The sequence below is a fragment of the Eschrichtius robustus genome, chromosome 17 (assembly GCF_028021215.1).
Source record: "Eschrichtius robustus isolate mEscRob2 chromosome 17, mEscRob2.pri, whole genome shotgun sequence".
NCBI lineage: Eukaryota > Metazoa > Chordata > Mammalia > Artiodactyla > Eschrichtiidae > Eschrichtius > Eschrichtius robustus.
The window spans coordinates 41201919-41217827 of NC_090840.1; the positions used below are offsets into that span (position 1 = coordinate 41201919).

The window sequence follows — 15909 nt, forward strand, 5'->3', positions numbered from 1 at the left end:
AAGGAGAGTTACTAACCACACACAGCTGTGCTCTTTCTGGATGCCTTCTATTTATGAAACCCTTTGTGAGTAAAACACCATTTGGAACAGTCTTGTCAAGGCATCCTAAATAGCTCAGCTCAAATGTCACCTCCTCAGAGAAGTCTTCCCTAATGACTCAATCTGACGCTGAGTCACTTTTTATCCAACTATCCTGTTTACTTTCCTTTAAATATAGCACTTAACACTAAGAGCTATTATTTGTTACTTATTTTGTTGTCTCTCTCACTTCCCAACAAATAAACACTAAGAGAGAGGGATCTTGTGTGTCTTTTTCACTCTAGCATTCAGAATAGTACCAAGCACACAACAGACATAAATATGATTGTATTAATGAAACATTTAGGTTGGGTCTTGAGGTATTTCTGAAAGGTAACTCAGTCCTTGCTACAGTGTCTCTGGACCTTTCTGTATTTTTATGTAATTTAGGGTGAAGCTCTAACACATTTGCCATGATGACAGAGTGTAATCATCTGGTCTTTAAGATACCTCTATGAATTTAAAGGCCATCAATGAATTTTCTTTTATTTATTCTGTTCTATCAAGAATAATCCCAGTTCCATTCACTTCATCTTAGTTTTAACTTTGAAATCCTTTAAACGTTAAGGTTTTCAGTTGAACCCTCTTTATTTTCTACATGTCATATTCTTGGTCGTGGAGCTCAAAATTTACATGGCAGCATTTTCAAGCCAAAGGGGCATGTAGTTAATGTGTCACCCAGAGAAAATGCCTTCTTGGGTTACCCATTTTATATCATCATCTTGGGAGCTAAATTGAATCAGAAAACCAGATGTGGCTGTTGGCCACCCTACTACATTTCTCTAGATTGCTCTTCAAAATTACCTTCCCTCAAAGCTCTTACATCTCCTCCTCCAAGTAGATGGCTTTGTTTCACATTTCATTAAGAAAACAGACACTGTCAGCCAGGAACTCCCTCATCTTTCAGTCGTCAAATCTATCCACTGCCCTGATCTGCACTTACCTTCTCTACCTTCGTTCTTACTTCCCGAATGAAAAGTCCCTGCTCTTATCCAAGGCTATCACCCATTTGTATCTTGGATCCTATCCTTGCTCGTCTACTAAAGGATTTTGATTCTGCAATTATCCCTGTCCTTATATCATTAGTTTCTCACTATCTACAAGATTATTTTCATCAGCATATAAATAAACTGTACTATATTTTATTTTAAACAAAATACAAACAAACCCTCCAGCTCCCTCCTAATTTTCTAGTGTCCCTTCATAACAAAAGTTTTTTAAAGAATTGTATTTCAGTCATTGTCTTCACTTTCTCACATTTTCTCCACAGCATACTTCAGTTTCCTCCTCAGCACTTCACCCCTATTATCAAGGTCACCAACAACTTTCATGTTGCTAAGTCCAGTGGTTACTTGTATGCTTTTATTTTACTTAACCTTCTTTTGGGATTTGACTCGAATCTTCCTCCTTAAAATAAGGGTGTGTTGGGGACCCCTGGATTAGAGGATCTAGAGGATCTTTCTAACTCCTTTTATGTATGGTCCTTCCTATGTCTGACAAATCTGACATTAATAGGTACATAGGGCAGATCTTCCCTACCCTACCATATCATGTTAATAGTTTCTCTTATGAACTTTGTGATCACAGAGTGATGCTAAAGGCCACCCTCCCACCCCACCCGCATCCATGTATTATAGAAGTCTTATTGGCCTAAGTGAAAAAGCTCATTTGGGATTAGTATGACAGAAGGACCTCAGATCTTCAGCTAATTTCTGATTTCAGGAAATTAGCCCCTTTGCTGAGTTTTTAATGTTAGGATACTCCTGAGTTGCTCAAGTAACTTATGAATGGATCATTAATTGTGTTTTTAAATACCTGTGAAATGGTTTGTAATACAATTTTAATGAAGTACTTTAATTGAGAATTAAATTGTGCTTAAATTAACATAAAGTGTTTGAACATGAATTCAAATGACCTTTATTTTTATAGATAATTTTAGGTACATGTGAAATAATTAAGATTATGTTGATTTTTTTAGGTTATATGTATCTCAGCAAAGGGGCTTAATTATTTCTTTTTCCTCATGTAAGGTGCATAATGTATGAGTTCATTAAATCTCTATATATTTGCAGTTGACAGCACTAAATCTGGGAAACAACCTTTTAGAAGAAGTTCCAGAAGAGATGAAATACCTTACATCCTTGAAGAAGCTCCATTTATTTGGAAATAAGATTCATAGATTTGCATCTGGAGTATGTGGTTAGTCAAAGAAGAGCATAATTATAGTGTCAAACTTAATTTCCTTATATTGAACAATTTGAAACTAAAGTGAAGAAGGAATTTTACATTTTAATCTTTTTGGTTGGAGATATTTACACTTGAAATTAGGGAATTTGGGGAACAACTTTTTTTCCGACTACCATATTATATATTTCTTTACATATAGATCTAAGAAAATAAATAAGCACTAGTGTTAGTAAATTTTCCCCTTTTCAGAATCAGTGTACATTTAGACTCTCAAATCTGGGCACCCTTTCTCTGGGCCAGAGAGAAAACTAGTTGAAAATCAAATCAAGAAAAGCTCTACACAGCTCTCCTTGTTCTTTACACCTTTTACACTGTCTAAAACACTAAGTCACAATCTTTGCTCAAGATGTTAAGCTTAAATCAACTTGGGGAGAATTTTAAAGAAAAGATAGGAGATTCAATAAATGGCCCTATTTTCTTTGTGTTTCCCTTAAACTAATAATTTCTCCATTTAATATGACATTTTTCCTATTTAATATAGGTAGAGTATGCTTAAGGACAGAACACATGACAGAGATCCAGATAATTTTTATAGGTTCATTAACTCATGTAAGGCATTTTACTACTTTGTGTCCCCGATAGTAAAATTAGAACTATATAATAGAATTTATAAAGTTCTGTGAACTTTTGAGGCATGGGTGCTATATATCATCATTGTTATCATTGAGCAGCATTTATTAAGGGTATTATTTCATGGGCCCTCAGTTAGAGGCATATAGCAAAGAGCACAAGTAGATTCTGGTACTATCTCTTTAAAGTACTTTAAAATATTAGCTCATGTATCTTGCAGAAATATTTTTCCACAGAATAATAACTGTAATAAACTCTTATTAATGGTATGCACGTTATACATACAAAGCTGTAGATTCAGGGTTCAGTCATAAGTTACTTAGGAAGAAAACAATTTACACATAAGAAAAAATTAAGGGCATGCAAAAAAGTACACAATAATATTTATGAACTATACTGAGGGGACAAACAGGTAAAACCTGATGTATTATAAATGATATTAAGCAACCTAATTCATGCTACTTTAGGCTTCTGTAAAGAAATTTTTTCTCATGTTGCTCTTAAATTTGAGGTTTAAAAAATAATGTAATCTGTGTACAGTGCCCCTGCATGTCTGTAGTTTCTCTGTTTCTTGATTTGGGGCTGTTGAACTTTGAAAATCCCATGTGAGTGACATAAATTATGTTCTATGCCAGGTCTTGATTATCCAAGGGCAGAAGCAGTTTAGTGTCAGGAATTTGAGCACTGTCCAGCATGTATTACATGGCACTGTACCCATCCCCCCACCCCACCAAAGTAGACTGGACCAGGGTGAGACATGTGTCCCAAGCTGGGTCAGTCACATTCTCTTTCTTGGGGATTATGATAGAGCCTAAAACAGTTTTACTGGTCTGAGCTAATCACATGAACTAAGAGAGAGATTTCAAACTGGTGACCCGTGGGATGAATCTGGTTCACAAATAGGTTAGTTCTGTTTTGTCTGCCTCTCTAAATATTTGAATTAGGGTCCCCAGATTTCCAAATTAAGAGAGTTCATATAAAAGTCTGAATCTCTGGCTCTTTTCTGTCTGTCTGTTTTAAAAAAGAAAGATTAGGCAACACTGGACTCACATTCCCATGTGACAGCAATTTCTGGGAGCTGGCTGAAATGCAGCTGCTGTGTTGGAAAACGCATGTGCTTACCAGTTCAGCGCATGCCTGACAGGTGAACTCCTGCTAGGCCCCCTGCTATGTTTTGAGTTATCTTCTTGGTTCCTGTAGGCCAGTGGTCCTCAACCTTTTTGGCAGCAGGGACCGGTTTCATGAGGACAATTTTTCCACAGACCAGGAGGGGGGAAGGTTTTGCGATGATTCAAGCACATTACATTTATTGTGCACTTTATTTCTATTATTATTACATTGTAATATATAATGAAATAATTATACAACTCACCTTAATGCAGAATCAGTGGGAGCCCTGAGCTTGTTTTTACTTGCCACTCACTGATAGGGTTTTGATATGAGTCTGCAAGCAGTTGATTTATTATCATCTCTGTGCAGTCAAATCTCTCTGCTAATGATAATCTGTATTTGTAGCCACTCCCCAGCGCTAGCATCGCTGCCTCAGCTCCACCTCAGATCATCAGGCGTTAGATTCTCATGAGGAGTGTGCAACCTAGATCCCTTGCATGCGCAGTTCACAGTAGGGTCCGCGCTCCTATGAGAATCTAATGCTGCTGCTGATCTGACAGGAGGCAGAGCTCAGGCAGTAATGTGAGCAATGGGGAGCAGCTGTAAATACAGTTGAAGCTTCGCTCACTTGCTCGCCCACTGCTCACCTCCTGCTGTGTGGCCCCGTTCCTAACAGGCCATGGACCGGTAGCAGTCCATGGCCCAAGCATTGGGGACCCCTGCTGTAGCCATTTCAATTTTAGAATTCTGTCTACTCCATGATCATTCAAATGCAGGAGTTGTGGGACAGCTATATGGATACATGGAAAAGTAAAGAAAATATGTTCAAAAGAGAAAGAATGAGGAGTGAAGGAGAGGGGAAGTGAGAGAGAGAAAGAGAATGAATATGAAGCTGAGAGAATCTGTAATGAGAAATGGAACTCTATGTTCTGCAGAGATTCCCAGAGAGTATTATCTACCAGACTTTGAGAAGCTCCTGGGGGCAGACAGACTATTAGCCTGGAGCTGGTATGGGTCTCCTTGGACATCACAACCTGGCTCAGTGATTCAGAAGCATCAGAAACCCAGGAGACTCAAGCATGAGCATTTCTGTGACTACCAAGAGCAGCCAAAGGACTATGTATATACACAGCCAACACATACAGTTGACCCTTGAACAACACAGGTTTGAACCGCAGGTCCACTTATACCAGGATTTTTTTTCAATGGTAAATACTGCAGTACTGCAGATCCCTGGGTTGTTTAAATCCCGGGATGCAGAGAAAGAGCAGATGGGAGGACCAATTATAAGTTATACGTGGATTTTCCACTGTGTGGAGGATTGGCGCCCCTAATGCCCCCATGTTGTTCAAAGGACTACTGTGTGTGTGTGTGTGTGTGTGTGTGTACATATATACCTAAAATTATATTTTATGTATCTCTTATGTGTATTTATATACATATGTTTATATTAATATGACTTCCCGCTGCAGCCACAAGGTCCAGCATGTTGGACATAGGGTGCGGCGGGCCCACGCAACCATGGACTGGCTCATGGGGACGTCTAAAAGCCAAGCCCAACCATGAGAAGCCTGTTGGGGAGAAGAAGATGTACCTGGAAGCGGAGTACACCAAGTCCGGAATCGAAGTCCGACTTCGAGTTCAAGGTGCTGGTGGTGTTGCCTGAGAGATCGACCTCAACCAGGGGCTGACGAGCAACACCGCGACGGTCTCCACAACGTCCTCGTGCAGGATGGGGAAGCCCAGCATTCTGCATAGGAGAGGGGTGCCAGACGACGGTCATGGGCCACACACAGTGCTAGCGGCACAAAGGGCAGGAAGAACGGCAAGTGCATAGTCCCCTAGTACGTCGACTTTGTCTTGAGCTCCCTGCAGAAGCTGGTGACCCAAGAGGACCTGTTCCCCACGAAATACAGCAGAGAATTCCCCAGCTCCTTCCAGTCTCCGGTGAAGAAGATCAGCAAGTAGCTGTTTCACGCACCAGCGCCCATCTACTCCTTCAACTTCAAGGAGACTCTGGCTCTGGAATAGAGTTAAACACACTCTACGTCAACTTCACCCTCTTCGCCAGGGAGTTGTGGGCCGTGGTGCGTTGGTCTGGTTTCCCGTGCGGTTTTCCTGGTTGGTGGATGAGTTCGGCTCGTCAGGAAGACCCTTTGGACGTCATTCATGCATTTCGCAAACATTTATGGGACTACGGTTCTGAGTTTCAAAAACAAAACTAAAACCCTGGGTTCCGGTGCCTTTTATAATAGTTTCCATGTCCAGTTTGTGGTGAGTTTGGCTGTACCCTCTATCCTCAGGTGCCAAGACTTAGCTTTCTAACTGGGATAAATTCTGCCTTTTTGATTAAGTTAATCTGAGAGGGTATCAGTTACCAGCAACCCAAAGAGCCTTGGCCAAGGCAAGAAACCAGAAGGAAAACAAAGGTGTACAGAAAAGTGACTAAAAATTATTTTCTAACAGATATCTAAAGTGACTAAAATTATTTTCTAACAGATGGCTTACAAAATTTGATCCTGCTTAATCTGAACAACAATCAGCTTACATGGATTCCTCAAGAAATCAGCAGGTAAATTTGTTTCTAGTGAGAGCTGTTTACCACTACCACCCCCCACACCCCATGCCCCCAACTGCCATTTCTCCCCATCCTGGTCATTTGAACACGGTATGCCTAGCCTCAAGTCCTTGTGGGATTTATACATAGCAAAGAGGCACCTGAAGGACTGAGGCAAGACACTGATTTCAAGCAGATGATTCTTTAAACACTTCAGAGAAATGAGAAACAGCATGACTTGGTAGTCTAAGTATAAAAGTGAGGGTTTGAAACAAAGTTCTAAAGTTGATTGTGTTATTGATTTCCTAACTGGGGGGTTCTTGGAGCTTGCTCTGCTACAGAATTGGGGACATTAAACTTTACTGTAAAACGTTTTCAGCTTGATGGAAAAGGTAATATGAAAGCAATGACTTTAAAACCAATATGTCGTTTTCATAAAAAAAAAAAAAAAAACAACACATTTTATTATCATTAACAAAAACAAAAACAAAATGCTATTTTTCCTTATCCTGCACATTTGCATAGATGGGCTGCTGTTACAGTGACTTTCTGGAGCCAGCTGAAGGCCTTGTCCTTCTGCAGGCAAAACACCCTCTTGGGCTTTTCTTCTGACAGATGGAGACAGAACCCTACTCAGGTTTACTTTGGAGACTCTCTTTATTGCCTGTCAAACAGAAACAGATGTATTACAACATAAGAACATCCAGATTTTTAAAGGATACAAAACTATGAATAGTTCTCAACAAAGGGCTTTCTGCAACACCTAAAGTCTATTCCAATTTACTTGTTTATACCTCTAGCTAATGTATTTTTCCCCAGATAGATTTTTACAGAAAAAGTAATGTTTTAAATCAGAGCAACTAGAAAAAAAATTTGAAGCTATCTAATTTATGAAGAAGAGGAATACTTATGGTAATGAAAACGCCAATAGTTGTCTGCTTGCTTTTTCACTCATTCAGCTTATCAACTGATTTATGTGTTGGTCATGTAATGAAAAACGGACACCTTGGAAGATCTGGTGAACTAGGTTCAGGTCATAACTTTGTGCAACTAGCCTTATGACCTTGGCCAAGTAATTTAACTGTCTTGGACCTTGGTTTTCTCATCTCTAAAGGAAGAATTGTGAGGAGATGAACTTTGAAATTCTTGCAGCTATAACACGTTATGATTTCACAATTTAGTAAGCTTAGCTCTGTTTGGAGAACAAAGTACAATATTGTCTTTCGTTAAATGTATTCTTAACTATTTTAAGTGTTTTTTTTGATGTTATTGTAAATGGAATTTTGAAAACTTTTATTTTCAGTTGTTTGTGGCTACAATATAGGCATAAAATAGATTTTTTAATAGTGACTTTGTAGTCTGTGACCCTGCTTTTAGTTCTAGTAGGTTCGTTTGTTTTTTTTTTTTTTTTTTGCAGTACCTCTCTTTAACATTTTAACATTTTGACTATATTTTTAATTTTGAAATACTCTCCTCTCATACCTTTAGAAATTCCTTGTTAACCAGGTTCATCTATTTTTCTGCTCATGCCTTCTCTGGGTGCCTTTGGTTTTTGTTTGTTTGTTTGTTTGTCAGATGTTCATATTTCTCAAGAATCTTTCCATCTGCTTCCTCTCTATCTCCTTCTGATCTTTTGTTGTTGTTATTCTTTCTGTCAGTCTCATGTATTCACATGGCTTCCACGATCAAGTTCATAGAATCTTCCCCCATCAAGTTCATAGAATCTTCCCCCAAATCTCTTTCACTAGCACTGACTATTGTCATAAGCAACAGTCCCCCATTTTAAACTGTCTAGAAATGTCACCTCATTATGTTACTAATTTAACTTCAACAGCTTGAGAGCATTATAAATCTTCATTCTTAACTTTGCAAGAAGACACATCTGCATTTGAATCTTGACATGGTTTTCTGATGTTTAAGTTGGGTAAGTTATTCACTGCCTCTGGTCCTTTATTTTCCTCATTTCTGGATTAAGGGTAATAACTCCAGCCTTAGGGTTGTGCTGTAGATTAAATTTAATGCACAAGTACATAGTTGGTGCTCAGTAGTGCTAATTTGTTCCTGCTTCTTTATTCAAAATACTAATATTTTCTCAGTTTGCTATGCCTTCCTGTTGCCCTAATTTTACAGGTTCTATTATTCAAGGCCAAGTTCAAAATGTTGGTTCTTCCAAAATGCTTGTGAGGGACCTCAGGTACTATATCTGCAATTACAGGCTCAAATCTTAACCCTTTTCTCCTTGTTTGTTGGCATTTTCTATCCTCAATTTATGACTCTATCTAATATCTCCTTCTAGACAATGATATACATAAGGGCAGAATTTGTGGCCGATCTGTCTTTGCATCTTCTGCAGCAACTAAGTGGTACAGGATGTATAATCTATATCTAAATCTATACCTATCTATATCCATGTGTGTGTATATGTCCTCCTTTGTCCTCTGGCTTCCTCTTCAGTATAGCTAGTGTATATGTACAAAGAATGAAGATAGAATTTTCTTTTTCTTAAATCTAAGTTTTGATTAGATAAAATTTTAACTTTTAACATAAGCCGTCTGATTATAAAATATCTTTAAAAGTTAAATTACAACACAGTTTTTTTTATGCTCAAATGATTCATAGTAGTTGTGAACACTTGACTGAAGAAAAGCTCAGGTGAGCTACAAAAAATGTGAATTGATACGTGGCTCTGATAAGTGAGGTCTGTACAATGGACTTTCTTATTCTTGTGAATTTCATTCATACACTTTATTTTTTAGATTAAAAAGCCTTACATATCTGAGTATAAATCATAACCGGCTAGCCAGCATTCCTAGAGAACTTTGTTTCCTTGAGAATCTTTCTGAACTTCAACTTAACTACAATCAGCTCATTTGCATACCCAAAGAGATGAATTTCTTGAAGAAGCTCCAGAAGCTTCTTCTGGTCAGGAACAACATAGAATCTTTGCCAGAGGTAAGCAAAAGATGGAACCAAATTTTCTTTTGTTGGTGAAGAACTCATTACACCATGATAAGGAGCAGTTGTAGAATAGATTTGGGCATCTGAGTACAAGAGGTCATTTGCTTTCCCTCTGATTAGGTATAATCAGTTCCCAGATCCCTATGACAAAGGAAGGTTATAACTTGGATTTTTTCACAAAGCTAGGGATGACAGATTTAGTAAATAAAAATACAGAATGCTTAAATCTGAATTTCAGATTACCGATGAAGAATTTTTTTTAGTATAAATATGTTCCAAATATTGCATGGGACATACTTATACCTTTTAAAAATCTTATTTTTTTTTGCCTGAAATTTAAATTTAAGTGAGTGTCCTGTATTTTATCTGGCAACTCTATATACAGCACAAAATATTAGTACTTTTTGGTTTTTGAGTAAGTACTAGATATCTTCCATTTTTCCTTTACATCCACTCTCCATCCTTTTCCAACCTGTTCTGTGCCTGGGAGACTGACCCGTATGGGCATCAATGAGCTCCTTTGTCCTCAGACTTCCTTTAGGATATGGCCAATGAGGGGCAATAGCAGGAGGTGAAGGGCAGGGGGATATTGAGTACCATGTAGTTTTCCCCTGGTGTTCTCTCTAATAGGGTGCTGTGAGTTGCCTGCATGCTTTTCTGGAGGGTCATAGCAAATGTCAGGTGATCCTCAATGGACATTATTACATTCCCTTGACTCTTTAGGCCTGTGGTATTAAAGAACTCCCTGCTGTTGCTAGCTTTTGAGAACCTTGTGGTTTTATGGAACTACCTTTCTTGGTTTAGGGAACCTCATTGATTTCCCTGAACCCTGTCAAACTTTTATAAATAGTGGCTTTATTAAACTCTCCTCAAATTTCCCAGTTTAAGAGTACCATTTCCTGTTAAGAACCTGTCAACAGGTTTACCTTCCTTACTTATACAAATTAGAATTAATTTAGTAGGAGGAAATGCATGTCATACAGTAACTTGAGGAATAAAATAAGCAGATTAATTCCTACTGTTTCACTTTTCTCTCAAGAAGATATTCCCTTGGGACTTCCCTGGTGGTCCAGTGGTTAAGAATCCGCTTTACAATGCAGGGGATGCAGGTTTGATCCTTGGTCGGGGAACTAAGATCCCACACGTCGTGGGGCAACTAAGGCTGTGCACTGCAGCTACTGAGCCCACGCGTCACAACTAGAGAGCCCACCTGCTGCAACTACTGAGCCAACGTGCTCTGGAGACTGTGTGCCACAACTAGAGAGAAGCCCGTGTGCTGCAATGAAGAGCCCATGCTGCAACTAAGACCTGATACAGCCAAATAAATAATAAATGAATAAATTTTTTTAAAAAGAATATATTCCCTTTAAAAATTCTGTGCACCCTGTAATGTGATATGTAAAAATATGCCAAGGTATAGGCTATAAATAAGTATATTTCAAAAATTTTATTATTATATTCCTTAAAATTTCGACTTAGTATAAGCAAGTAAGAAAGTGTCTTGGAATTACAGATTAAACCTATTAAAAACATGTCTGCCTTATTTGAGGGAAAAGCAATAACAGCAACAATAGGATCATCATGAAGCATTATATTACTTAGTGTTCATAACAACTTTATAATGTATCTCTTATTATACCCATTTTAGAATAAAGATCAGAGAGGTTTTGTGACTTGAAAATAGTTTGCAAAGGTCAGGAAAAGAGCTCAGATCCATGTCTGTCTAATTTAAAAGTCCGTATTTCAAATCAATAGTCTTACCACAATTTTATAAACCCAAGGCGTTTAGACTTTAAAAAATTTGAATGCTAGTAAGTCCTGTCCTGAATTATTATGTAAAGAATGCCTATAATCATTTATGTCCTTGTACATTTAATATGATTCAGTCTATCATTGTTCTTTTTGGTCTGAATTATAAATGATAAGACATTACAGAAAATACTCATTTGTTTTGTTACTGAACATATTATGAATCATTTTCTGGTACATTATAAATTATGTGTATGTCCGCACACGTGCATATGAAGGTATATGCTCATCCAGTCACATTGGGCATGTGGCTAGACTAACAGATTTCCCTTATAAGGAAAGGGTTGTGTTAGCACAATGCCACACAAAAGGTAGATGTGAAATAAATGCCAGTGGAATTGTTGATAAAAATAGTTTTCTAAGATTACGTCTGTGTTCTGTCTCCCAAAGGTTCTTTCTGTTTTAATGATAGAAATGTCTACTAAGTGCTCACTATGTATTAAGCCCTTTAGTAAGCACTTTTGATTAGTAATTTATTTAATGTATTCAGCATCCATATTTAAGACAGTGGGTTCCATTAACATTTCCATGTTACAAATGGAGAAACTAAAGTGCAAAGATTAAGAAATTTGCCTATAGATATATAGTAAGTGTCGGAGGTGAATTTGAACCTACAGATATTTACTACAAATAGTCTAGTTCTTGGTCACCATGTTATGTTGCCCTGGAGTGGTCAGAGGAAATGGAGGATTGAAAGAATCTGGTGATCCAGACATAGTGACCTCCCTGGGGAGATATACTGAAGAATTGACCAGGTAATTAGGAAAGGTGGTCAACCTCATCAAGTTTAAACTTACAAGAAATGTTTGTGATTCTACATATTAGACTTTTAAAAAGCTCTCTCTCTCTTTTGTTTCCTGACACAGGGACTTTGTGATCTTTTCAACCTAAGAATCCTAGACATAGCTGGAAATGTTATTCAGATGTTTCCACCAGGAGTAAGTAGAGTCAACTTGAAATACAATTGAAAAATAATTTTGTTTATGCTATTGGGAATAGAAAAAATAGGCAGCCAGTAAAACCTATAGTAATTGGAACCTTGAATTATACAGATAACTCAAAGATTTGCTTTGTTCTAGAATTTCAAGACCTGTTCTTTCCCATTCCTTCCTTTGTGTTCTGTGCCTGCTGAACTTGTTTGAACGGAGTGAACTCTGATTGTTAGCATAAATATTTTAATATATTAGCTATGGTTAAGTGGTTTCTTTTAATCATATACTGTTTTTGGTCACCTCAGACTTTTTGAAAATATTACGTTCCAGAGCATAAATTTTTATCCCTTGCAATTAATCCAAAAGAGACACTTCTCTTAGTTGTTTTTAAGCCATAAACAATGAAAAATGCACTTTTTTTCATTTGGAGATGAATTTTGACTTTGCTTTATTTCAAATAACTGAGAAGCAGTTGGTCTTAGCAACTTCTAACTTCTGGGAAAGAAATGGCAGTTTTTCATGTTGGGGTGAGCATGTTTCCACTGCAAGGTAATAATTAGAAGCCCATCAATCCACAAGGTATTCAATAAATAGTTGTTGATCCATTAATTACTTTTTCTGATTGATCAACACAAAATTGAGATTTCAGTCCTTTTTACCCACTGAGCAATATTTTACACTGAAGATGACTCAAATAGGAAAAGTGAGTGTAATTTCTGTGTTTTAGAAAAAATGTAGAGCTTTTTGTGGTAAATTATACATAACATAAAGTTTACCATTTTAACCATTTTTTTTTTTATAAATTTATTTATTTATTTTTGGCTGTGTTGGGTCTTCGTTTCTGTGCGAGGGCTTTCTCCAGTTGTGGCGAGTGGGGGCCACTCTTCATCACGGTGCGCGGGCCTCTCACTGTCACGGCCTCTCTTGTTGCGGAGCACAGGCTCCAGATGCGCAAGCTCAGCAGTTGTGGCACACGGGCCTAGCCACTCCGTGGCATGTGGGATCCTCCCAGACCAGGGCTCGAACCCGTGTCCCCCGCATTGGCAGGCAGATTCTCAACCACTGCGCCACCAGGGAAGCCCCATTTTAACCATTTTTAAGTGTACAGATCTGTGGCACTACGTATATTCATGTTGTTGCACAACCATCATCACCACCTATCTCCAGAAGTTGTCTATCTTTTCAACTGAAACTGCACCCATTAAACACTACAACTTCCCATTCCTCCCTCCCTCTAACACCTGGCAACCACCATTCTACTTCTTGTCTCTAAGAATTTGAGCACTCTAGGAATCTCATATGAATAGGATCATACAATATTTGTCCTTTTGTGACTGGCATATTTCACTTAGTATAATGCCTTCAAAGTCTGTCTATGTTATAGCCTGTGTCAGATTTCCCTCTTTTTTATGGCTGAATAATATTCTATTGTATGTATATGTCACATTTTGTATATTCATTCATCTGCCCATGGACAATTGGGTTGCTTCCTCCTTTTGACTATTGAGAATAATGCTGCTGTGAACATGGGGGTACAAATATCTGTTCAAGTCCCTGCTTTCACTTCTTTTGAGTATATACCCAGCAGTGGAATTGCTGAGTCATATGGTAATTCCATGTTTTAATTTTTTTAAGGAATTGTCAAACTGTTTTCCAAAAATACAGTTTTGAATGTTTAATAAGCACTGGATGTTGTTAATGCTGACCTGATAAATGCTGCAAGATTTTATTCATCCTGCTACAACATATTATTCATGTCTTAGTTTACCTCTTTTTCTGCCTTATGATGTCTTCTCTGATTGCCAAAGCAGACTTCTGATGCTACTTCTTCTCTGGTACCGTTATAGTTTGTACATACCACAAAGTAGAGTAATTCTTTTCAAGTTTGTCTTCCCATTAGACTGTAATCTTACAGAGGAAAGGAGTACTCTTTTTAACCTTTATACCTGCAGTGTCTTAAATTCCAATTGAATAAATGTTAAACAAATAAATAAAAATAATGTTATTAAACTACTTTCAGTATTTGCCTTAGTAGTATCGTGAATTCACAGTTTCTTCTACAGTGATTCTGTACTTACAATTTTGATAAAACACCATTACTTAGATTCCATTAATTTAGAGTAATTTTGGCAGAATCTGAGTTAGTATCACCTTTGTAACATCTCTTTCAGAATTTTCTGAAAACTCTGAAGTAAGATATTCTGTGAATTCATCTGAGCTTTGGTCCAACTGGTTCAAGTTAATAAAATTTCCACATTTTATTAGATGGGGCAACTAATGAGGAAATGATGAACAAAGAGGATAAATAACTGACTCTAGGTTATGTCATGATTATCATCAGTGAAAGAGAGTAAGTTTCAAAATAATGGTAGTGAACTTTAAAAACAATTAGACCATCCTTTTTAGGAAGCAATATAGTATAGAAATGAAGAACATGGACTTTGGGGTCATTTACACATGAGTTTAAAGTTCTAACTTTCTATTTACTAACTTTGAAATCTTTAACAAGTGGCTTAACTTCTCTGAGTTGCTGTTTTATTTGTCAAATGGGTATATTAATACCATTAACTTTAGGAAGGTTGTTAAGTTACATAATGATTTAAAGCATTTTGTTCACAGTTGGCATTCAAGGAATGGAAGCTCTTATGATTATATGTTGTATGTACAATATATACCAATAGTGAAATACTAGTAATATGTATAATTATAGTGAGCATCCACTGTCTACTAGCATTAATAGGAAAAATTAACCTTCTGAGGTACATGTTCTAAAAACTTATTTTTATTATAAAAATTTTCAAACATACATAAAAACAGAGAGAAAAGCAAAAGGAAATTCCATATGCCTATTGCCCTGAAGTGTAGTATTAACCCAAAGATTTGAAAATGTGCTCTGTAGAAGTGTCTTTAAGTGGCTTATTTTACTGCCTCACAGCTATTGTTTTTTTATTTTTATTTTTTTTTAAATAGGGCTTTATTTAAGACTGTTGCTATTTTATGACCTGAAACTTGGTGTGCTATTTGGAAAATGCAGTTGTTTCACAGAAGTTTAGTTTTTATTCACATGGCTTTTAAATATTTGAAACTGAATTTTCACCAGGAATTTTGTATAAGAGTGTACATTAAATGGAGATCTGCAGTAAGACAATGGGACTGTTATAATTATTTGTTCATATGTGTTGAATCAAAAGAATTTCTAGATTATTAAGAAAAATGCCGTCATCATCAGATAGTGAGTTAGCTGTATTAGAAATGCATTGGTTCTTTTATTACCATGTAGTCAGATCTAGTACATTGAGACTTTAATTTCTTTCCTTATCTCTTTTTTTCTCTTCTTGATTTAAACTTAAAACTTTTTTTGAAAGTTGTACAAATTATACATTCTTCTTAAAGTTTCAAACAACAAAGAAATACAGAATAATAATAAGAGTATCCATTCCAGGACCTCTACATGTGTGTTCTTTAGAAAAGTCTGTTAAAGCATATATATTTTTTTAAGAATTTTAAAGGAGTTTATTGCCAGAAAGTGCCAGCGTCTGAAAAGAGAACCATAAATGCTCCTAAGCAAAGGTAATCACCATCCTTTCAAAATATTCCAACAGGAAGAGAGGTGCCAAAGCAATGTAGTTCCAGAAAGGGAGTCTTCCT

General features: G+C 37.0%; 1 protein-coding gene and 1 pseudogene across 2 annotated transcripts in view; both read left to right on the forward strand.

Moving 5' to 3' along the window:
* Positions 1-15909, forward strand: part of LRRC69 (leucine rich repeat containing 69) — a 98086-nt gene that overhangs the window by 14853 nt on the left and 67324 nt on the right. The window contains exons 2-5 of one of the 2 annotated variants that reach the window (XM_068526282.1): positions 2151-2277; positions 6505-6577; positions 9319-9514; positions 12196-12267. The exons of the other annotated variant lie outside the window; for it this stretch is intronic. Of the exons in view, the coding sequence (XP_068382383.1) occupies positions 2151-2277; positions 6505-6577; positions 9319-9514; positions 12196-12267 (468 nt within the window). The remainder of the gene's footprint in view (positions 1-2150; positions 2278-6504; positions 6578-9318; positions 9515-12195; positions 12268-15909) is intronic. 2 annotated transcript variants of the gene reach the window in all.
* LOC137751606 (MOB kinase activator 2 pseudogene) lies at positions 5527-6230 on the forward strand (annotated as a pseudogene).